The sequence below is a fragment of the Thermothielavioides terrestris genome, chromosome 1 (genome assembly GCF_000226115.1).
Source record: "Thermothielavioides terrestris NRRL 8126 chromosome 1, complete sequence".
Classification (NCBI taxonomy): domain Eukaryota; kingdom Fungi; phylum Ascomycota; class Sordariomycetes; order Sordariales; family Chaetomiaceae; genus Thermothielavioides; species Thermothielavioides terrestris.
The window spans coordinates 172,634-195,828 of record NC_016457.1 but is presented as its reverse complement, the minus strand read 5'-3'; the positions used below and the strand labels follow the sequence as shown (position 1 = coordinate 195,828).

The 23,195-nt window shown below is 47.6% G+C and overlaps 5 protein-coding genes across 5 annotated transcripts; 2 read left to right on the top strand and 3 right to left on the bottom strand.

Annotated features, from left to right (window-relative positions):
- Nucleotides 1-4,774: 4,774 nt before the first annotated feature.
- Nucleotides 4,775-11,599, bottom strand: THITE_153729 (uncharacterized protein; the record flags this gene model as incomplete). The annotated part of the gene is made up of 3 exons (XM_003648515.1): nt 4,775-4,801; nt 11,077-11,266; nt 11,334-11,599. 3 exons carry the CDS (start codon nt 11,597-11,599, stop codon nt 4,775-4,777), a joined length of 483 nt encoding a protein of 160 aa, XP_003648563.1.
- A 3,195-nt stretch (nt 11,600-14,794) lies between these two features.
- On the top strand, nt 14,795-16,488 carry THITE_2039728 (uncharacterized protein; the record flags this gene model as incomplete). Its single annotated transcript, XM_003648514.1, has 3 exons — nt 14,795-15,046; nt 15,116-15,263; nt 15,344-16,488. The coding sequence occupies 3 exons, from the start codon at nt 14,795-14,797 to the stop codon at nt 16,486-16,488; spliced, it is 1,545 nt and encodes a 514-aa protein (XP_003648562.1).
- A 470-nt stretch (nt 16,489-16,958) lies between these two features.
- On the top strand, nt 16,959-18,668 carry THITE_2106174 (uncharacterized protein). The gene is made up of 3 exons (XM_003648513.1): nt 16,959-17,372; nt 17,464-18,433; nt 18,513-18,668. The coding sequence occupies exons 1-3, from the start codon at nt 17,036-17,038 to the stop codon at nt 18,517-18,519; spliced, it is 1,314 nt and encodes a 437-aa protein (XP_003648561.1). The 5' UTR covers nt 16,959-17,035; the 3' UTR covers nt 18,520-18,668.
- Nucleotides 18,669-19,110: 442 nt separating this feature from the next.
- THITE_2083750 (uncharacterized protein) lies at nt 19,111-19,973 on the bottom strand (the record flags this gene model as incomplete). The annotated part of the gene is made up of 2 exons (XM_003648512.1): nt 19,111-19,305; nt 19,374-19,973. The coding sequence occupies 2 exons, from the start codon at nt 19,971-19,973 to the stop codon at nt 19,111-19,113; spliced, it is 795 nt and encodes a 264-aa protein (XP_003648560.1).
- A 187-nt stretch (nt 19,974-20,160) lies between these two features.
- Nucleotides 20,161-21,881, bottom strand: THITE_2106168 (uncharacterized protein). The gene is made up of 4 exons (XM_003648511.1): nt 21,141-21,881; nt 21,013-21,080; nt 20,614-20,938; nt 20,161-20,541 (listed from the first exon to the last, which is right to left on the bottom strand). Exons 1-4 carry the CDS (start codon nt 21,763-21,765, stop codon nt 20,405-20,407), a joined length of 1,155 nt encoding a protein of 384 aa, XP_003648559.1. The 5' UTR covers nt 21,766-21,881; the 3' UTR covers nt 20,161-20,404.
- Between the last annotated feature and the right edge of the window lie 1,314 nt (nt 21,882-23,195).

Here is a 23,195-nt window from a genome sequence, read left to right as displayed (position 1 = left end):
TTCAAAATATCTTAGCTCTAGCTATACTACGAGGATACTAAATAAAATGCTTAGATATATATATTATACCTATAGTTAGGAGCTTATAGAATAGCTCTTAGTACATTTAAAAGCTCTCTACTTTATACTAAAGAGATCCCCTCGATATAGTAGAGCAAAGTAAACATATATAAGTTGCCCCTAGACTTATTGTCTTTTATATAAGAGTTAATATAGCCTATACTCTTAGAATACAACGAAGATAATATAGCTTAAATCTTGGACGATAACAACGTCTTTACCTCTTAACGAACTATATATTCCTAGCCTTAAGGATCTATTAGAATATATCTATACAAAGTTTAGCTATATAGAGCTTAGGATCTTAGCCCTATATTTAGTAGCATTTAAATAGGCCTAGATCCCTAACTATAATAATAAAGGCCTAATTGCTATAGTATAGTAAATCCTTATACTTTAGTTGCCTTAAAAGGAGGTGTTCTAAGCCTACTACTATAAGATCACTAGGCTCTCGCTAGATAGACAACTAGGTAGCAAAGCTTTAAGTAAAGGTACCTAAGCGAACTACTAATGTAAAACCCTATAGCTAAGCTAGGATAGCGGTTCTAAACTACGCTTTTAGTACCTAGCTTTCACCTTCTATCCCCACTACTTTGTCAAAAGAGCTAGAAGACTGCTCTAGGCCTACCGCCTACACCTATAGAAGATCTTAATAATATAGTAACCTAGCTAAACGTCAATAGTAAGATTATATAGATTACTATAATATAGACAATAGCTATATAAAGGCTTATCGACAGCTTTTTAGACAAGTTAAAATAGATACAATTCTTTAATAGTAAGTAAGTTATAAGCCTCTAGCCCTATATATAAATAGCGCTAAAGATAATAGCTCTTAACCTCTACCTATATAAAGAGGAAACACTGCTTTATATACTAATAAAGGAGCTAAAATTTCTAAAGGCGCTATATTTATTAGTAAAGAAGTATCTAGAAGCCTATAGCTTATCTACTTTAACTAAATACTACTTTCGATATAGTACTATAGTAAACGCTCTCATATAGTACCTAAGAACCTTAAACAACGTTTCTATCTACTACTATACAACCTATATAACTATACCTTTATATGTAAGTATAAGTACCTAGCTTAGTAGCAAAGATAAAATATATTATTATTATTATTATTAATCTTATACCGAAGGAGCTCTAGGCGCCTTGTCACTAAGGGCAAGCGGTCCCTCTACCCCTATCTATACCACTTATATATAGTGTTTATACTATATTCTTGCTACGTAGGGCGGGCCTCCTCGATTCCCCCTCTCCAACTCGCTAGAACTCACCTTTTTAGCCTAGTAGCGTCGGAGATATAGCGGCCTATATAGCCCTTTGCGCGCCATTTACTTATACGATATGCTCTTGGCGTAAGCGCCTTAGTCGCTAGGGGCACTATATATACTAGGAGGGCGGCTAGAGACTGACCTTCCTACGCCTCTTCCTCCCTTTACGCCTCTTGCCTATATCGCTGCTCCTAGGGCTATTTGTAGGAGGCTCCCCTATTGCACTGTCCTAGCTATTATATACTAGCTATATATTTATAGAGCCCTCTATAGCGCCTTTATATTCTACTTCGCCTTCGACGTTTAACTTAAGTGTAAGCTAGTTTTTTATAAATGCCCTATATATATTAGCTATCCTATAAATGTCTATATACTCTTCTTACTTTTAAGTAGTATAAGTAGTGTATATTAGTCCTAGACTCTAGGCTTTCTAGTAACGACCGCTAGATCTCTATAATATATTGTAAAGTAGGCAACTATCTTAGACGCTTTGCTATAATAGTATAGTAGTATAGGTATATCTAGTACCCTTTTCTAAAATAGGAATTGCCTTAAGCTAATAGCTCCTATATATATTTATATAAGGAGGGAGCTCTATATCTTGCTAAAGTCCTTATATATTTATAATACCTAGGTAAAAGGCTCTAAGCTATATAGGTCGGCTACTTCCTTATAGTGTACTCTCTCTAGTTTCCTAGCGTCTATATAACATATCTATTGCTCTCTATATACCTTCTACTCCTCTACTATAACTACGTCTACGTCGGTATAGAGCTAGGGCTCCTAAGGCCTCTACTCGTCGTCGTCGCTACTCTTGCTCTATACCTTTTCTACTATTGTAAGGTAGTATAAGAGGAGCTACTCCTTAGCCTATACTTGCCTCCGATCTATAGGAGACTCCTCTATAGCTAGCCCTAGCCCTAGGGTACAATGTGTATAGTGCCTCCTTTTTAGTCTCGACGCTACCTTTATATATATATTGTATAGGAGCTATATAAGCCCTGTCTTCTAGAGCCTTTGTTCGGTATATACCGCCTAGCGGTTGAGGTATAAGTCGATAGGGGGTACCTAGGTCTTGCTCTCGAGGTTATAGACCGGTATAGCCTTGTATATACTAGCAACTACCTAGAGGTAGCTCAACTATATTACGCTAAAGCGATATATAATCCTACGTAGAGCCTCTCCAACTGGTGTTGGAGTGTACTAGGCCGCTGCTCTATATAAGAGGATGCTCCTAATGACCTTTATATAGATTTCCCAAGCTTATATAATATATACCCTATATATCTTCGCTATAAGCCTTGTGAGGGCGAACTTCTATATAGCCATCTTCGCCTCTACTGCCTTCTTAAGATAAAATATATATATTAAGGAACTAGAGGAGTATAAAAGATAGTAAGACTAGTTGCTATAGCTAACTAGACCTTTATAAGCTAAAAGGGCTATATATAAAGAGTAGCTTAAGGAGAGCCGACGCTAAGAACGTATACTAAGAAGCTTTTAAGGTATAAGCTTGCCTATAGGAGTATATAGCAAGCTCGAAAAAGAAGTGTAAATTAGGGTAATAGACCTCTTAGATATAGGGCCTATCTAATTTTTCGTTCATTTTAGTTCATTATATTCGTTGTAAAGGGGTCTAGCCCTCTAATTATATATATTTAAGTAGGCTAAACCTATCTTCTCCATTATTAAAGAAGTTATTAAGTAGTTGTTAATATACTTATTAACACTATATTAGTAGTCTTCCTTCTTCTTAGAGGGCTATTGAGCCTCTCCTCTCATTATTCTACCTTTGTCTAGATAATAGGTATTTAAGCTATTGAGCTTTATCTACGTTCTTGTTGTCTTTCGTCCTTTTTACTATATTCCCACTAGATGTACTTGAGCTATATGTCTACCTATTGAGGGGACATCCTTCTTACCACTCGATATACACTATCTTCATCTGTCTAAAGGGACACTGCATTCCTCTAGGAGCTATCTTACGCGCCTAGTCCTAGGTGTAGTAGGGTAGGTTGGTATAGAGGTTCTATACCACTTCAATATAATACCTAAGTATATCGGTAGTATATACTAAAACATTGAAATAAACTAGGTACTATAGTTAGAAACGATCGTCTTAGGTATATTGTAAAGTAAATATTATTATTATTATTATTAATCTTATACTATAGGGATGTTAAACGCTCTACTACTTAGGGCAAGCGGTCCCTCCACCTCTATCTATACCACTTTGAGAAGAGCAGCGAAGTGGGGCTATATAGGATGCAGAGACATGTGTATTGAGAGAGGTGCTCCTCTTATACAGAGTGGGAGGAGCGCCAAGGTCTATATACATATATAGGCAGAGCTAGCATATGCCCCCTAAGTGTAGGGAGCCTAGCAGAAAGAGTTACGTATATACTAGTACGCGATATACCCCTTAGATAGACTCTTAGAAGGCTGTCTATAGAACATATATACAAGGCATTGACCTAGGAGCTTATATCGTTAAGCGTATTGATCTGTAACCTCTGATATTGATCTTGCCATTGTATGCAATTGTAGCTATTGTATAAGAGTTCCTACACCATTGTATAAGCATTGTTATATATTGTAGAGCATCGCGTTACAACCTACGTAGTTGAATTGTATATTGTATTGTATAAGTTAGATTTAAGGGCGCTATTGTTGATATTTAGGGGTGCTATTGTTAACATTGTTGTAAGCGCTATTGATCGTATTATATACATTTCCCAATTACGCTATATATTCTATTCCTATCTTCTATTCAAAATATAAGTATACTATAGATCTATATATTGAATAGCGATAGTAATAGTTTTCTTAGTTTTAAGTAGTATCTTAAAGTGAACTAAAGCGTATAGCGTTACTTAGCTTAAACGATAGGGGCGATATAAACTTATAGGAGCTATTGAGAATTAAAAAGACTTAAAAGTAGTTATTCAAAAAAAGAAGAAAGATAGCTCCAACTAGGCTATACTACTATAATAAGAGTTGTATATAAACCGGGCTTATAACTGAGAAGAGTAGTGAAGTAGGGCTATATAAGATATAAAGACATATATATTAAGAGACGTGCTCCTCTTATATATATAAGGTAGGAGGAGCGCTAAGGTCTATATATATATAGGCAGAGCTGGCATATACCCCCTGAGTATAGGGAGCCTAGTAGATAGAGTTACGTATGCACTAGCACGCAACACACTTATATATAGCGCCTACGCTACGCCCTACTACGTAGGGCAGGCTTTCTAAGGTTCCTACTATCTAACTCGCTAGAACTCACCTTCCTAACTTAGTAGCGACAGAGATATAGGCGGCCTATATAGCCTACTAATATACTACTTACTTATATAGTACGCCCTTAGTGTAAAGATCTTTACCGCCTAGGGCGCTATATATACTCCTAGGGCGGCTAGAGGCCAACATTCCTACGCCTCTTCCTCCTCCTCTTCTTCCTACTTACATTATCGCCCCTAGAGCCTCCTATAGGCGGCTCTCCCGCTAACGTCGCCTACACCTATGTTGGTTGCCTATAGATACTGGTCAGCTATATAAGCCACCAATTTCCTATGGTTTAGAACACTATAACAACAATATCACTAGCCTATTTTTCCACTAAACTTTGATTAATCTTGACAGTTTATTATTTTCTAGATACGTTAGGAAGATAGCTAACCAACCTGACAAAGAAGATTGAATTCGCCTTACAATTGAAGCGTTCTAAGCTAAGAAAGTCTATAGCCTTCGACAAGCTGCCTAGCTCTTCAATATCCTATATTCCACACTTATAGACCGCTTCAGTAGCTGTACTTCGAACTACTAGGCTGCTGCTAAGCACTTGCAATGCCTTACGCCTATAGAGGAGGACTCGATCGTCAAGGCAATATACTAGTTGGATATATAGAGCTAGCCAATGTCTATCTCAGCTATTGAACATCTAGGTATACAACTGTTGTATACTAAGGGCGATGACAAACCTCTAGGCAAGAACTAGTATTACAACTTCCTTTCCTAGTATCTAGATCTTTGAATACGCTGCTCCTATGTATTAGATTAGTCGAGGAAGGATGCTCTAGACTATTAGACAGCTACCTAGTAGTTCAACCTCTTCTAGACTATTCGCCTATTATATAGTATTGCTAACGACGATATCTATAATATAGATAAAAAAGGCTATATAAAAGAGATTAGAGACAACGCTATAGTGATTGTTCTACGCTATAAGGAAGCACTATATTCAATTTAGCTAGGTAACTATAACTAGGTATCGATTATCAAATATATCTTAGCTAACGGCTTCGTCTTACTACCCTTCGTTATCTTCGAAGGCACTTATATTCAATAGGCCTAGATTCTTCTTAGCTTTAACAACAACGTAGTTATCTAGGTCTCTCCTAATAGCTAGACAAACTATAATATTACCTTCAAATAGATCTAGCACTTCGACAAGTATATCTACTCTCGAACTATAGGTATATATTGGCTATTGATCCTCGATAGCTATATATTATATATTTCGCTATAGTTCGTCGAGTATTATAAAGCTAATAAGATTATACTGTTTTACCTACTACTATATTCGACCTATGAACTATAGCCCCTTGATATAAGTGTCTTTAGTTCTCTAGTATAGAGATATCGCCAATTAGTTATATAAAACGCTCTGTTTAGTGCCTCTTAGATCAACAACTTCCAGTTCTTAACTATCTATCTATAGGTATATAAAACGATCTATAAGAATATTGCTAGCGATAGAAGGGGGCTAGATTAATATTGTTCAACTCTAATAAGATCCTAGCACATTATCGCTCGAAGACCCCCCTATTTATAAGCTTTACCGATAGTTCTAGACGGTCTATAGGCATCAAAGCTACTAGAGCTATAGCTTTGAAGATTGATAGTCTTATAAAGGAGGTCCTTAAGGTTTATACTATACCAATTAAATAGAAGATAGTCTAGTTAAAGGAGGAATATCTAACTCTATAAGCTAACTACAATACCCTCAATAGGCTAAACTAAGCCCTAGTTAAGAAGAGGCTAGAAGGAAGGAAAAAGGCTATAAAGAAGCACTTCGGTAAGGCCTATATACTAACAATTGTAGCTATTCGAGAGCAACTACGTCAGAGGCAGGACATTAAGGATAAGGTAGCGAAGGCGAAAGCATTCTAGGCAGCTATCTAGGGCATTGTAGGCTTTGCAAGGAAGGTCAATAAGGAGCTTCTAGCACTAGGCTTCGAAACCACTATCTTCTAGTAGTTAGCCTATAATTATTAGCTTATAAATAGCTTCAATTTTGAGCTGTTTTAGGCCGTCTTTGTATATAATGCTTATTCTAGTGTTGTAGCTTGCCTTTAAATTTTGTATAGAAATTAGCTTACTAGATTAGGAACAGTTTAGTAGCTAAGATCCGTAGGCAACCGACATAGGTGTAGGCGACGTTATATAGTCTTAGCTATTGTATATCGCCTACTTATCTACCCTAACCTCTATAGCTCTATCGAATCTAGCCTCGCTCTCGACGTTTAATTTAAAGGTAAGCTGATATTTATAAAGGTGATATATATATATTAGCTACCTTATAAGATCTTATATACTTCTTTTACTTCTAAGTAGTATAAATAATATATATTAGTCCTAGACTCTAAGCCTCCTTATAGTAATTACTAGGTCTTTGTAGTATATTGTTAGATAAATAATAGTCTTTAATACTTTACTATAGTAGTATAGTAGTATAGACATATCTAGAATATTCTTCTAGAATAAGAACTATTGTAAGCTAATAGCTCTTATATATACCTTTATAAATAAGGAGCTCGATACTTTACTAAGGTCCTTATATACCTATAGGATCTTAGCTAAGAGCTCTAGGCTATATAGATTAGCTACTTCTTTATAGTATATTCTCTCTAGCTTCTTTATATTTATATAATATATTGCCCTCTATATACTTTCTACTCCTTTATAGTGACTATATCTATATTGGCCTAGAGCTAAGGGTTTTAGGGCCTTTATTTATTATCCTCGTCGCTCTCGCTCTATATCCCCTCTACTATAGTAGAGCAGTATAAAAGGAGCTACTCCTTAGCCTATATCTACTTCTAGTCTATAGACAATTCCTCTATAGCTAGTCTTAACCCTAGGTAGTAGCGTATATAGCGCCTCCTCTTTAGCGTTAATGCTACTATCATATATATATTATATAGGAGTTATATAAGCCTAGTCTTCTAGAGCGTTTACTTAGTATATACCGCCTAGCGGTTAAGGTAGAGGTCGATAAAGGGTACCTAGATCTTGCTCTTAAGGCTATATACTAATATAGCCTTATATATACTAGCTACTACTTAGAGAGCTCAATTATATAGCTCCTAAGCTATATACGATCCTATATAAGGTTCTCTTTACTAGCGTTGAGGTGTACTATGCTATAGCTCTATATAAGGGGACACTTCTAATAATCCTTATATAGATCTTCTAAGCTCTAGCAATATATACTCTATATATTTTTACTATAAGCCTCGTTAAAGCGAACTTTTATATCGCTATCTTTACTTCGACTATCTTCCTATACGCTTTAAAGGAGAGTTTATAGTCTAGCTATATACTAAGGAACTTCGCTAATTCTATTAGGGTAAGCCCTAGTTAGCTCTTACCTAGAATATTGATGACCTTAGTATATAGCTACTATACCCTTACAAAGCAGATAAGTTTACTTTTTATTAGTTTAAACTATATACCTTGTTCTATAGCCTACTTCGTATATTTAGCAAACCCCTTCTCTAGCACTTAATAGTATATTAGGGTATCCTATCTAAATGCTAGTAGGTTGGTATCATCTATATACCTAATATTTAGAAGCCCTATATATACTTTAAAAACGTAGAATAAGGGGGTAATAAAGAGAATAAATAGCGCTAAGGATAGTAGTAAGCTCTATAGTATATCTTACTATAAGGTCGTTGGCTTAGCTATAATCTTATTGAACTATAGGTATATTATATAATCTTTAAAGTAGCTTTTAAGAAATATAATTAACTTTCTCTTAAACCTAAGCTCTCTAAATATATATAATAGCTAGGTCTAGTTGATACAATTGAAAGTGCCTTTTAGATCTAGCTATAGTAGTAATATATAGGCGCTACGCCCCTATAGTATCCTTACTATAGTAGTTACTACTTTAACCGCTACCTTTAGATCTATATTACTTAGAACCCTATCTATATTTCTAGGAGTAGCCTATATACTTTAGCTATATATATTACCTAGTCTACAATAGCTACTTCGATAATTTTGCCTATTATACTAAATAGCGATATAGGGCGATATACCTCTACCTCTATTAGCTATTTCTAAAACTTCTCTAGCTTCCTTAGAATAACTATCTATATAGTATAGAATCTATATAGGAAATACTTAAGCTTAAAGTATACGTTTATTATTACTATAAGTACCTCCGATAGCTTTTTCTCTTTATTATAAGCTTTAAGAAACTTATAAATAAGGAGGTTATTGCTAAACGCTTTATTTGATTTATATAGTTTATAATCTTTATAATATTATTGTTGTAGACCTCTTAGCCAATAGGCGCTATATTATAGAAGGATTCTTTTAGCTAGTCCTAGTTAGGGATATAGCCGACCTATACCTATAGTATAGAGAAGAAGCACTTTACTAGCGCCTCCGCCTTTTAAGTATATATTATAGCGCTCTAGAGCTTGCTAAGCCTAAACCTAAGCGCTAGTAATACTAGAGGCTTAGGGCGTTAATAGCTATAGAGCTTTGTCTATCTTTCGATATCTTATATTAGCTTCTACTCCCTTAATGCCTAGGCGAGTGAGCAATACTAATATAATGTCTACGACTTTCTAGTATAGCGCTTAAACCGTTTAACTGCCTTATAGTAGTATTCTGAGGTACTCGCTATATAGCGTGCCCTTTAGGTACGTTTAACCTACTATATCTTCTATATTGCTTCGTCCATCTTAAGGTTCTACTATAGTATATAGGATCCTTGATTAAGCTTTTTATATAGCGCTACGACATCTATAATATTAGTAAGCTTTTATATTAGAGTATCTACTATACTTTTAAGTTTATTAACTATACTAATCTCCTTTAATAGAGTAAAGAACTATACTTTAGCTTTATATCTTTTATAGTTTAGTATCGCCTAGCTATAACTAGGTAGCGCTACTATTTTACTATTATTTCCTTTTAGTAGTACCTTAGCTACTTAAGGTATATAGTCTAAGCCTATTAAGTTAAGTAGTCTTAGCTATTAAGCACTACTACCTTACGTTACTTAGATATAGTCGATTATACTATCTTTATTATCTTACTATACCTAGATAGATATCTTATAAGGTATATAAAGTTCAAGCTCCTACTCTATTATAATTTAAAATAGCGCGTCTACTAATTAAGAGGTTCAATTATATTTATGCTATATTAGGTAATATTATTATTACTATTATTAATCTTATACCGAAGGGGCCCTAGTCGGCCTACTACTAAAGGCAAGCAGTCCCTCTACCTCTTTCTGTACCATTTATATATAGCGCCCGCGTTACGCCCTGTTATATAGGGCGAGCTTCCTAGGGTTCCAACTATCCAACTCGCTAGAACTTACCTCTCTAGCCTAGTAGCAACGGAGATATAGGCGGCCTATATAGCCTATTGCGTACTACTTGCTTATATAGTATACCCTTAGCGTGATGATCCTTACTACTAAAGGCTCTATACGTATATGCCTAGGGCGGCTAAAGGCTAACCTTCCTACGCCTCTTCCCTCTCCTCCTCTTATAAGAGTTGTTAAAGATCGAGAAGACTAAAAGTAGTTGAAGAGAAAGGAGAAAGGATAGCCCTAATTAGGCCTTACTGCTATTATGAGTATTGTATACAAACTGAGCTTATAACTAAGGAGAGTAGCAAAGTTGGACTATATAAGATGCAGAGATATATATCTTAAGAGAGGTGCTCCTTCTACATAGGGTGGGACAAGCACTGAGTTCTATATATATATATATATTAGCAGAGCTAGTATATGCTCCCTAAGTGTAGGGAGCCTAGCAGATAGAGTCAAGTGTGCTCTAGCACGCGACACACAGCTATAGCATCTATCTAGATGCTATAAAGAAAACTCTCAAGAATTTGCCTGCTAAATGAACCGAAGCTCTCCTTTCTCACTTTCTCTATATATATAGTATACATTTGAAAGCTCGTCATCGAAGCTTCGATTCAACTAGATAGAACCTTTTCACTTACGTGTTGGTAGTTTTCTCTCTCTCCTTATGCTTATTGTCTACATTATTCGAGGATGAACACTGCTGCAGTTTGTTTTCAGTGTTCGTTCTGCCTCGCCGTGACACGGGGTAGCTGGAAGAAAACGCGTTGCATGCTGAAGTTTGCAGCCATCCAAGGCAAGGTTGCAAGAGTCTCAATGGTTCTAGCAGAAGGGCAACCCAGCATCTGGATAACGACATTAAGAAAAAAAGGAGTATCATTCCATGTTGCAGGCGAGATCAGATTTCAGCCCAAGCGCGTGCTCCCACTAGTCGGGTAGCTATATTCCTGCTACGGCCGATTCCACCGCTCAAGTCTCAGGTTCATTGACAGCCCTTCCCTCCACGTTAATCAAACTGTACCCTACGACCCTCGCGCATCTCCATTCCTGCTGACCAATGGACCGTGCCGTGGGGTGTAACCAGCCCAACACATGCTGCACGCGACTCACGACCATGGACACTTCAATTCGAGTCCGCCAGTTCAAGCCGAAATGCCCGTCCGGAGTAGACAGGAAGTTGAAGGTGCCGTCTTCAAACGCCTTGGTACCGGAGCTTTGCTTTGCCACACGTGACATGGATATGGTTGCGGCTTTCAATGGTCCCCGCCCGAGAATCAGGATCGCCGCAGCCAGAGGCGTTCTAGTGCGTCTTCGATTCGTTCAGAGACCCAGGCCCAGTTTGGAAGCCAAACGCTGTACTAGCTCACGGGGCAAGATCGGGCCTTAACGGACACGTCCTGTATTGAGTTGGGGACGTGGGCGGCTGCGCCAGGAGGGACGTTACAGCCGCGTGTGTGGACGAGCCTGGTCCATGGCATCGGGTGCCGCACTTGCCGAAGTTGCTCAGTGCTAGGTAGGCGAAGTGGAAGTTCCCTGACAGTTCTAATTCGGACGCGGATGACTTGGCCGTGCCCTGGCAGCGCGGTGCCAGGTGGCGGATGTATCCCGCACTGGAAGAGAGAGCAGACACCATGCCTGCATTGTCGACTCAACACTTGCCGACGGAGGAGTATGTGGGCAATTTGGGGAGGAGGAGGGCCTTGGCACGGGCAAACTCTTGGGATGCCCTTCAGCGAGTTGTGGTCGTCGACCATGGAGACGGTACGGGCACCCTCGCGAAAGGGGTAGCTACACCTTGGCAATTATATTGGCCACGACCGTAGTGTTGGGGGGCGAAGACAATGAAAGCAAGTATCCCCTTCCGGGCACCGAGTTGAGACGGCTTCTGTAGCAGCCCCAGCGTTCGGATTGGCAGAGTCTAGGTTGCGTAAGCTCTCTGGGTCAGTCACCGTTTGATACCAAGGCTGCTTAGCGGCACCCAGTCCTGTCCCGGCGTGGTCTAGCCAGCGGTAGCCTAGGAACGGAGTTGCTGTTACTCACTCGCTAGCAGCACCTCCAGGTGCGTGGCGGGGGAGTGCTCCGATAGCTATAGGATACGCCCGGCATCGCCGCGGTCGCAAGCAAGATAGGAAGCCGATGATCCTGCCTAGCTAACTCCGTAGCATTGTGGTCATACTTGCCCTTGGATGGGTGGGTTTTGGGGAGGCGTGCCCCGTTGCAGGGGGACCATGCCTTCGTCAAGCACCAGACCACCTAGGTCACAAACTTCATATACAGCGAGATCCAAAAGGAACGCCGCTCTGGAGGGAAAAAAGGCTATCACGTCGAGAGAGCTCATAGATCTATACCTCTCGCCTGCCTCTAATATGCAACCTCGGTGGTGTGCGTAACGCTTCTTCCTTTCCTCCTTTTTTTTTTTTTTTTTTCTGTCAATCGCGCACCCTTTCCCCCCACATTGCTTAAGGCGTAGCAGTTGTCCCTCTAATTTTGCGCCCAAAGTCGTTGATGGGCAAGTGTTTCTCCTTGCACAGCTTCTTGGCTTAACGTCTGGTTGTGCCCACCCATTAGTCGAACCTTCAGCTTGACCCCTCCGCGTCTCCAGATCGGAGTCTACCTAATGCCAAACGGTCCTGCCCACTCTCGTCATGGTCGGCTTCCAGGATGCTGCGTGTAAGTAAACAACAACTAGCGTTTCTGACGTATCGGAACCGAACCAACTCTCTGCTGGCAGCCTGGGAGTGCCATGGACATCCCGCGGTGTTGATACCAGCTTGAAACAACGGACTGTTGTTTGACGTCTTGAAGGTCTGAACCGGAACCTGGAGCGTGTTGGTTGTGTCTAGGCCGCGGAGAACACACGCACCCACCAACCAGCACGATATGCCGTGACCTGCATATATTGGAGGATCATCCGGATCAGATGTTCTCGGGTGCCCTGCGCGCGTGCAAGCACCACATCCCCAAGATCTTGACAGGGGTGGACAGTGACCTCGCAAGCCGCGTGACATTATACAACCTGAAGACCTGAGCAGCAGCGAGTATTCTCGGAACTCTGGCAGAGTACAGTACTAGGCAGGCGGTAACTACACGACTGGCTGCGGTCTCCGGTTCTCGTTGGGGGTTTTGAATCAAGGCGTGAGAGTTGTTCAGCCAGTGATTGTTGAGTTTACAGCCCGTTGAGCCGGGTTGGGCTTCGCCCGACCTGTCTCTCCACTCCGTGCGGTGTCATGTCTTGAACCATCAATGAATCTTGTGGGCACATGACTGGAAAGACAAAGAGAGTTAACCATGCTGCCACGAACCACTTGTCGAGCCTGTCCTCGACAAGACTGTGCAGGTATCCGTACACTCCGCTCCTCCACAGTCTGGACACTCTTGTGGAAACCAAATTTCCACCCCTTTTCACAATGCTGGATCTTAAAGAGGTCCCGCCAAGACTAATTTCGGCCAATTGTCGGCAATGTTTTTACAGCGTCAGTACCCCGCCAAGACCGCCAAGGGGTTTGCACTATCGCCACGGGTTAGCCACGGGTTAGTTCGCCGGGGGTGCGGGGGGCGGCGCCAGCCCCCCGCTGGTTAGGGTGAGGGTTATGGTTAGGGTGAGGGTCAAGGTTAGGGTGCGGGTTAACTTCGTTTTCTTTTTTTTTCAATTTGGTTGAGGTTTCACGAAGTTGCTGCTACGAGTCTTTGCAATTCTTCGTTGTTGATGTTGCTCGAAGTCGTGGCGACCCCGCTCCCTCGCGGCAATTTGTAAATACTTGTAAGCGGCAGGTTCCGAAATTAGTCTTGGCGGGACCTCTTTAAGAATAACCTTTCACAATTCCACCAGACGCCCAACGCGCCTGGAGCCTCGGCCCCACTGCGCCACCAGGGTTCAACTGTGGACAAGGAGGAACACGAACGAGCTGAGATGAGATGAGTTGGCGGGTGGGGCCCAATGACCAAACCCACTGCGCCCAGACGTTTCAGTGGCACGCTAGCGTCGTGGCATCCTCGGCAACGGCTGGTGCCGCTTCGAATTTGGTGATCTGCCGATTTTGTCGATTAACTAACGACGCTGCCGAAAATCCCACCGTTTCTTGCTCGTGGCACCAACCATCCAGCTTATGTACACTAGTGTACTGCGTTAGTGGACATGTGCGCATAGGGCATTGGCCCAACGACGCACTAGTTAGTTCGCTCCGGCGATCCTCGTCCAGAGTCCAGACGCTTGCAACCCCAGGCTGGCTCGGCTGGTGAACTGCTTGCTGTGTACTTTACTTCAACCATGTCTGTCTCAATCTCCTTCAGCCCAGCCGCCCCCAGGGCGGTGTGGGGGCTGAGTTCCAGATTTGGCGAGACACCCCGTGGCACCTTTGTGTATCCGTGTGGCACGCCCTGGATCCGTCTGATGCGATTTCCCGGTTGGGCGGCGTTTGTTTCAAGAAGGCCCAGAACACAACGCCCAGAACACCTCGCAGCGGCCCCTTACACACAGTATACTTCCCCCTGCAGTTGAATCCCACAGGCCGAAAGGGCCCCTGCTGCCCTGCTGCCTGCTTGCAGACAGGGAAACAAAGCCGGGACATGAGCACTTCCAAAATTATTTCCTCGTTTCCCTTCCCTCGAGCGCCGACGACGTTGGGCTGAAGCTGGACCTCGATATCCTCCGCTCTCCCATGCGGCTCGCTAGCTTGTGTGTTCTGCTTCCGGTCCCGCACTTACTCAAGGTTTCCAGGCTCGTTGGCGCACCTTTGGCTGGCCGCACCACTCCTTAGCAGTGTCCCGGCTCCCTTCGCCACCGTTTCCGAAGGTCAGTGACGCAAACCAGATCAATTGAACTCGAATCATGGCCGATGACGGTCACGCCAATGCCGAACCCCCCGCTGCCTCTGTACACCCAGCTGGCGGCCACGGCCACAACCTGCGCGAGAGCCTGCGCGAGACGCTGCCGATTAACGTTGCCTTGAACAAACCCAACGGCCACAATGTCACCGCGAGTCATGTGATGGATGAGATTGCGTCCCCGACATCGCCCCGCCTCTTCGCAGCGAACCCTTTCAGCCGCAAGAACACGAGCCTGGACATCGACGACTACTTTGTACGCAGCCGCCTTCTCCGCACTCTCGACTGTCGAGCTTTTGCTGACTCGGAGCTTTGTAAACCGCAGACCGGCCCTCGGGATACCCAGAAACACTCGAAATGGCCAATATTCCTCCGCATGCACGGCAGCATCCTGCCCAAGCTGATCTTGCCACTGGCTGCGGTTGCCGCGTGGACCACGTTATTCACCTGTATCAGCAAGCTCGTGACGCCGCGTACGTCATCCCCTGCAGCATCCCGCGTTCGCCTGCCCTAGGTTACCGCGCTTCCCGTCTAACGCGTGACTCTGCCGTAGTCATCGTTGATAGCGTCCTGCTCACCGTGCTCGGTTTCGTTGTTGGTCTGGGCCTGTCCTTCCGCAGCTCTACGGCGTACGAGCGCTACGCCGAGGGCCGCCGGTACTGGGCGCAGCTGATCCTCGCGAGCCAAAATCTGGGCCGCGTCTTCTGGTTGCACGCCGGCGAGCGGAAGGACGTGCCCGAGGAGAAAAGGGCCGAGGCAAGGAAGCGAGAGCTGCTTGAGAAGCTGACGGCCTTGAACCTCATCGTCGCCTTTGCCGTCGCCCTGAAGCACAGGCTGCGGTTCGAGCCCTACACGTGCTATGAGGACATCTCGAGCCTTGTCAGCCACCTCGACACGTACGCCCAGTCGGCCACGCGGGACGATCAAGAGAACGCGCAGCGCACTCTCCGAAAGAGCGGGCGAGTAAAGAGCGTGGCCGAGTACCTGGGCATCTCGTTCGCCGAGAGCAACCCGCGCAAGGCCGTGAAAAAGGCGGGCCGGCCCCTCGGGAACCTGCCGCTCGAGATCCTCTCGTATCTGGCCAGCTACACCGACGAGCTTGCTCTTTCCGGCCGGCTGCCGGTCCCCATGCAGCAGACGCTGGCATACAACAACATCGCGGCGCTCAACGACGTCCTGGCCGGCACGGAGCGCGTGCTCAACACGCCGCTCCCGATTGCCTACTCGATTGCCATCGCGCAGATCACGTGGGTCTATGTTCTTGTCCTGCCCTTCCAGATGTTGCAGAAACTGGACTGGATGACGATCCCCGCCACCGTGGTTGCCGCCTACATCATCCTGGGCATCCTGTTCATCGGCCGCGAGATCGAGAACCCGTTTGGCAACGACGTCAATGACCTCCCGCTGGAGGCATACTGCGCCCAGATTGCCGCCGAGATGGACGTCATTGCGAGTCGCCCCAAGCCCCAAAGCCGCGACTGGATAGAGTCGGTCGACAACCGTGTCCTGTGGCCTCTTTCAAGCTCAGGCTGGCCCATGTGGATGACCCGACCCGAAGAAAAGATCCAGGAGGCCGTCAGGCACAAGGTCGAAGCAACGTTTGCGAGCCAGAAGAAAAAGGAGGCTGCCGCCGAGGGGCGGCCTGTTTCCGAGGCCGGACGGCATCTAAAGGAAGCTACTATTGACGGTGTTGTTTGAGGGCTCGACTGCTACAGGGCTCGACTGCTACAGCCGAGCGAGGAGAGGAGAAAAAAAGGAGGCAAAATCCACCGAGCGCTGTTGTTAATCGGGACTGCGGTCCTGTCTTCTTCTGTGCTGTTGCCATCCAGCACCATTCTGGGGTTTCCACGTCCGCGCCCATACAAAGGGGGAAAAAAAATAGAGGTTTCCTTAGTCAGGGGAGAAAAAAATTACCGGAAAGGACAAGGAAGGGGAATGCATGGAATAGATCCTAAGTAGCGAACAAGGGAGAATGAGAAAATATACATACCGTAAAGGTCGTTCACAGGAACAGGAGCGGACGAGGGGTTGTCAGTTGGCCACAGGACCGTTCCGTTATTGGGAAGGGTCTGTCCGATCAACCAGCTGTGACCAGCTGGCATGGTTGCTGGAGCCCACATCAGTCCCCAACTTCGCAACCCTCCCCAATTCGGTAAACTCGGTAGACTGCCTGCGCCCTTCCTGTGGCGCCGCTGTCCGCCGCAGCCCTTGACCTTTCCCGCCGCGACGCGCGCGACCCGCCAAGATGCTGTCCGGCATACTCATCTTCAACCAGAAGGGCGAGAACCTGATCTTCAGGGCGTTCCGCAACGACTGCCGCCCGCGACTCGCCGATGTCTTCCGCATCCAGGTCATCAGCAACGCCCAGGTCCGGTCGCCCATCCTCACCCTCGGCAGCACCACCTTCAGCCATGTCAAGCACGAGAACATCTACCTGGTCGCCATCACCAAGAGCAACGCCAATGCCGCCCTCGTCTTCGAGTTTCTGTACCGACTGATCCAGCTCGGCCGCAGCTACTTTGGCAAGTTCGACGAGGAAGCCGTTAAGAACAACTTCGTCCTTGTATATGAGCTCCTGGACGGTCCGTTTGGCTGCAACACCCCCCTCCTCCCTCCCTCCCTCCCTCCCTTCCTTCTGGAAACATCCGCCACTAACGGCCCTGCGCGTCCCAGAGATCATTGATTTCGGCTACCCCCAAAACACCGAGACGGATACGCTGAAGATGTACATCACGACCGAGGGCGTCAAGTCGGAGCGTGCCGTCGAGGACTCGGCCAAGATCACGATGCAGGCAACGGGGGCGCTGTCCTGGCGCAAGGCCGACGTCAAGTACCGCAAGAACGAGGCCTTCGTCGACGTCATCGAGGATGTGAACCTGCTCATGAGCGCGACCGGCGCCGTGCTGCGCGCCGACGTCACGGGCCAGATCATCATGCGCGCCTACCTCAGCGGCACGCCCGAGTGCAAGTTCGGCCTGAACGACCGCCTGCTGCTCGACAACGACGGCCTGCTGAGCCTCCCGAGCGGCAACAGGATGGGGAGCAAGGCGACCAAGGCCGCCGCCGGAAGCGTGACCCTCGAGGACTGCCAGTTCCACCAGTGCGTGAAGCTGGGCAAGTTCGACAGCGACCGCATCATCAGCTTCATCCCGCCGGACGGGGAGTTCGAGCTGATGCGCTACCGCGCCACCGAGAACGTCAACCTGCCCTTCAAGGTCCACGCCATCGTCAACGAGGTCGGCAAGACGAAGGTCGAGTACAGCATCGGCGTGCGGGCGAACTTCGGATCCAAGCTCTTCGCCACCAACGTCGTCGTCCGCATCCCCACGCCGCTCAACACTGCTAGGATCACGGAGCGGTGCACCCAGGGGAAGGCCAAGTACGAGCCGTCCGAGAACAACATCGTCTGGAAGATTGGCCGCTTCACCGGCCAGAGCGAGTTCGTCCTGACTGCCGAGGCCGAGTTGACGAGCATGACCAACCAGAAGGCCTGGAGCCGCCCGCCGCTGAGCATGAACTTCAGCCTCTTGATGTTCACAAGCTCCGGCCTCCTGGTTAGATACCTGAAAGTGTTCGAAAAGAGCAATTACTCGAGTGTAAAGTGGGTGCGGTACATGACTAGAGCCGGAAGTTACGAGATCAGGTTCGTCATTTTCATCTTCACCCTCTCATGGCCATCGTCCTTCCGTCATTGACCCGGCTCGCTAACGTGTTTACCAAAGATTCTGATCTGAGATCTCCTTGCAATTTTCCCCCTTTCTTTCGGAAATCTACCTACGTCTTAGAGCAGTGCATAGCATCGGCGTTGGGGCGTTTTGGCTCTTGTTGGAAGTACAAGGGAACCCCACCTCCCTGAGGCGCCTGCGCCCGCGGACGGTCCAGAATTCCTGTGTGTAGGATAGTTTGGCTTCAATCCTTATGGCACTCCGCCGTCGTGTTTGGCCAAGTTATCAGGACGTTGGGGGACGGGTAAGAGGGGGCTGATTGACCTCAATGAAAGCCTCGAGTTGAAGCCTGATCCTTCGGTCTACGTCACAATTTGCAGGTCGGGCGGAATATCTCCGACCCTCGATGTGTTTGGAGTTGGACAAAAGCGTGCAGAGTGTCTGACATGGCAGCTGCCCGAAATGTATCGCTCCAACCCAGATTGAGAGGGCTCCTGTTTCACGATATACATACACACAGACACGCATGCATGCATCATGGCAGCGTTTCGCGACACGCAAGAGCCCCCAATGCTGCGCCGCACCGACTCTCGCTGATTCGCATTGGCCTTGATCTGCATACTCAGACGTGACGCAGCAGCCTTGCGGTCACGACCTATGCAAAATCCAGCTCCTCATAATACCTGTAAATACCGTTGGAATACTTCTGCCTGCGGTCGCTTTGAAGGTAGGCCTTGATCTTGGGACGCTCGGCGACGGCCTGGTAGAGCTGGAAGACTTTCGCATGCTTGCCCCCTCGCTCCAACTTCGCCATGGCCTTTGGGAACATGAATTTGACGCCGTCCACACACTTAAACAAAGCACGTATTGTCAGAAACGACGGACGGTGTGTGGAGATGAGGATTGCGTGCGACCTACCTGGAAGAGTACCAGGTCTGCGTAAGTCAGCGCCCCGCCGTAGAGCCACGGGCCGTCGCCGCTAGCCTTGGACTCGAGCACTCGCTCAAAGTACGACAGAAATTTGGGCAACCGGTTTTTGACGTAGTCCTCGGACCTCCTCTTGGCCTCCTCCTTCTGGTCCTCGTAGTAGAGCCCAGAGGCGATCGGGTGATGGCAATCGTGCGGTTCGTTGCTCAGCCCATCCAGCGCCGTCAGCGCCAGCGCATTGATCTTGTACATGGCGTCGGGATCTTGGTCGGCGTCCGGCACGAGACCGAGGCGATTCCCCAAGTAAAGCAAGATGTTTGGCGTCTGGCTGATGACAAGATCCCCGTGTTTCAGGATCGGCGGCGCACACGGTGGAGGGTTGAGGCCGTCGTCGGGGATCTTGCCTTGCACGTAGGCGAGCACCTCGTCTACCCCGCCGTCGGTGAATGCGGTGTCGGTGTATTCGGCCCCCGCCTCCTCCAGCGCGAGGCGCACATGCTCGCCGCGGCCGGGAATGCCAGGCCAGTAGATTAGGTGATAGGGCACGTCCTTGGCGGACTTCTGCCGCTTGGGGGGGACTTCGGAGGCCATGGTTGGAAATTGGCGTGATGGGAGGTTGAGTGCGTGAGAGTCGGGCACGGAAAAGGAGGTGCTCGTGCTCCAGGGCAACAACCAACACGCGACGGAAGCGGGGGAGTTAAGAATGCGGAAGACGATTACAGGCAGCGCCCCCCCTGGAAGGGCACACGCAGCAGATGTGGATGACGTCAGCGCGGGAACCCCGCACCTGACAGGTTCCGGAAACGTTTCCGCTGTCGGCCCGCATACGGCCGTGGCCATCTGTTCCTGCAAAACGCTCCTGCCCTGGATACCCATTGGACGGGTTCAGTGCTTCCCCACGGCCATCTGAACCAGCTGCCGGCATTCCGCAGGGTCCTCAAACACATGCCAGGTCTCGCTGTTCCTGAATCAGTCACCCGTGAAGCAGCTTCGCGACAACCCCCGGTGAAAGGAAGAAGTTCTCACCGAGGCACACCGGCGAAGGCCTTCTCAAACCTTTCCGGCTCGTTCTTCTCCCGGATTCCGATGGCAGCGATGTCGGTCACCTTTCGGATGAGGATTAACTTGATCCACCCCGGAAACGCCCTATAAGCGTCGCCTGCTGACCATCAGCTACAAAACCAACACAGCCGGCGAGCAGCGCGGCGGCAAAGGACCCGCTGAAACGAACCATATGCCTCCGGGTCACTTTGCGTGGAGTCTCCAATGCATATGAGCTTGCGGCGGGGCAGCCAGCCGTGAATCTTCCTGATTCTGTCGACCTTGTACTTCTCTGTCCCCAGTGTCAGGCTCGAGAGCAGTCCGGATACTGTCATCCAGCTGGCGTCGCGCAGAATAAGCTGGCCATGCGGGTAGTACGCGTCCCTGAAGCTGCGCAGAAAGGGATACAGGTTGTATGGAGAGGCCGAGAGATAGAAGAAGGGCGCCGACGGCGTCACCAATTCCCGGATCTGGCCGTACAGCTCGGGCATGCCATCGATTGGGGTCGGCTCTGACTGCGCACGGAGGCACAACCCATCAATATCCCCTCCCCTCCTTCAGTCTGCTCGGAAGAAGGCACGGAACTCACCACGAAGGTTGACCGCAGGATTCCCACCGGATCTGATGTCTGAGTCACTTTTATGGTGTCGTCAATGTCTGCGAAAGGCTCGGCGTTAGCCGAACTGGCGGGAGGCAATCATGGCTCTTAGACATTACCTGAGATGACCGCCCATCCCTCTGGCTCAGCAAACAGCGTCTTCATCCCCAACAGTCCCGTGACCTCGATTGGCACGTCTGCCGTTGATCTCACCACAGAGCCCCCGCGCAGATCTGGTAGTTTCACGAGGTCGCTGCTTATGCCGTTTCTCCCCCCGGGCCCGAGCTTCAGTTGCGTGCGCCTGCCAAAGTTGACTCTGATCCGCCTACCGGGCAGGACCTCCATGACGAAGGGACCAATGCGCCGCTCAATGGTCTCCTCCTCCTTGGCCCCCTTCGACAGCCCCACTTTGTGGGCGATCTCGCCCACAATGTCGAGTACTCTTGCCGACGGCTGCTTATCAAAAGCCGCGGCGACAAACTCGGCCTGCCATGCCCCTTTGGCGTCGCGGAATGCGGTATTGTCCATTAGCCAGACCACGTCATCCGCGGCGATTTCCGCCGGGAGTGGGTTATTGGAGCCGAGATACGAGAGCAGCCGCGTAATCTTGTGCTCTTTGCGCGCGGCTTGGGACTGGTTTGTCGAAACGCTGGCGAGAGAGGACTCGGTGTCACTGAAATGGCCAGTTGTTCTGGTTCGGCTTTCCAGCCCGTCGGTCGTGGTGCGCCGGGGCTGGGGTGACATGGCGACGGAGGCTCGAGGCATCGAGGTCTCGAGGTGGATGAAGCGGGGACGGGGAAGGTAAGGTCGGGCTGATCCTCTCGAGTACGCGCAGCTGGTGAGATAGAGGTACCTTAGGTAAGGTACCTCGAAGACAACTACAGGTACGAATAGATATTGCCGGGTCCTTGCGATTGCGCCTCCGCGATCGTTCTGGGAGACTAGACACAGCAGGTTTACCACAGCTGACAAGGGACGCACACTCCCCGACAGGATTTGCCGGGAATGATCTTTTTATGTGTCCCTGGAGAGAGGCACAGCGGTTCCCGTCAGCTTAGGTGGCGGCCGCTGATCATGAGCGCTCCAGCCTCACCGCGTGCCGGGGACCGCTGACCAGTGGTTGAGGCGCCAAGCCGGTACCGGGTGTTCGCCAAGCTCAAGGCCTTGGGCCTGGGGTCGCACTTGCAGTTGCACAATCCGTCCCTGTAACGAATCCGTATTCCGTAAACTGCCTAGGTAGGTAGGTAGCCCATCCCTGACAGGCTCCCACCGCGTGATGCAAGGGACGGCTGCCCACCCACGTATCTCGACCACTCCGGTGACAACCAAACCAACATGTCTGCGCCCACCAACTGCAGTCATCGTGACACCCTTCCCAGTGGCCAGCGGGTTTGATGAAGGCGAAGTAGGTGTGTTGCGATTGGCTCGCCGGGCTGACTGCGCTCCGTTAACGAGCTCTCGTGCAGTAAGTAATGTACCTTTCAAACGAGTTGGTTGGTTGCCACCTCCCAGAACCAACGGCAGACTACTCCGTGTGTATGCATCAGCCTCTTTTGACCTTGTCCTTTCTGTGAGCCTTGGCGTCCCCTGAGTGCCCTGCCGGTCCAACGTTGTCATGTCAAAGCCAAGCAAGTGATTTATTTTGCCACTCCATGACTTTCTGAAGCAGTCTCAACAGACCCCTATGTAACCGTCAGTCGCGGCAATGGGTGAGGTAGCGGCAGCAGTGAGAGCGACGGCAAAGGTAGATACCTGTCTCAATCCGCATTTCAATGGCATACTGTGCTTCACCACCAGCTCGCATTCGTTGAGCCGAGCCGTAGGCGTTGCCACCTCTTAATCACCTCAGTGGTGGCTTTGTTGGAAACAAAGTCTCGTCCTTACCTTCCTGCCCGTACCCTGCAAAATCGGGCTCTACACCTGCAGGTAGGCAAACAGCTTGGGGCGTCTTGTGCGATATCACCAGCTGAAACCTTCTGGGCGAGTCCTGCGGATTCTGTCCTCTGGTGAGCTTCGGGTTATTTTTTGAGCCGGCGTAGCCCATTGCGTCCGTCTTCTGAACAGGGTCAATCCCCCTGGCATCATCGTGAGAAACAGACGGTGCACCTATCCCATGTTATCCATCCCCGCAGCACCTAGCAGGATGGTGCGACTAAGCCAAGGGAACTAGGCGT

What these genes read in the sequence shown, in the direction of transcription:
- THITE_2106174 (XM_003648513.1), top strand. Translation starts at nt 17,036, where the DNA reads ATGCTGTCCGGCATACTCATCTTCAACCAGAAGGGCGAGAACCTGATC. An exon ending in TGTATATGAGCTCCTGGACG is followed by an intron (nt 17,373 to 17,463) that starts GTCCGTTTGGCT and finishes TGCGCGTCCCAG; the next exon opens with AGATCATTGATTTCGGCTAC.
- THITE_2106168 (XM_003648511.1), bottom strand. Translation starts at nt 21,765, where the DNA reads ATGTCACCCCAGCCCCGGCGCACCACGACCGACGGGCTGGAAAGCCGA. An exon ending in GGGATGGGCGGTCATCTCAG is followed by an intron (nt 21,081 to 21,140) that starts GTAATGTCTAAG and finishes AGCCTTTCGCAG; the next exon opens with ACATTGACGACACCATAAAA. An exon ending in TCCTGCGGTCAACCTTCGTG is followed by an intron (nt 20,939 to 21,012) that starts GTGAGTTCCGTG and finishes CTCCGTGCGCAG; the next exon opens with TCAGAGCCGACCCCAATCGA.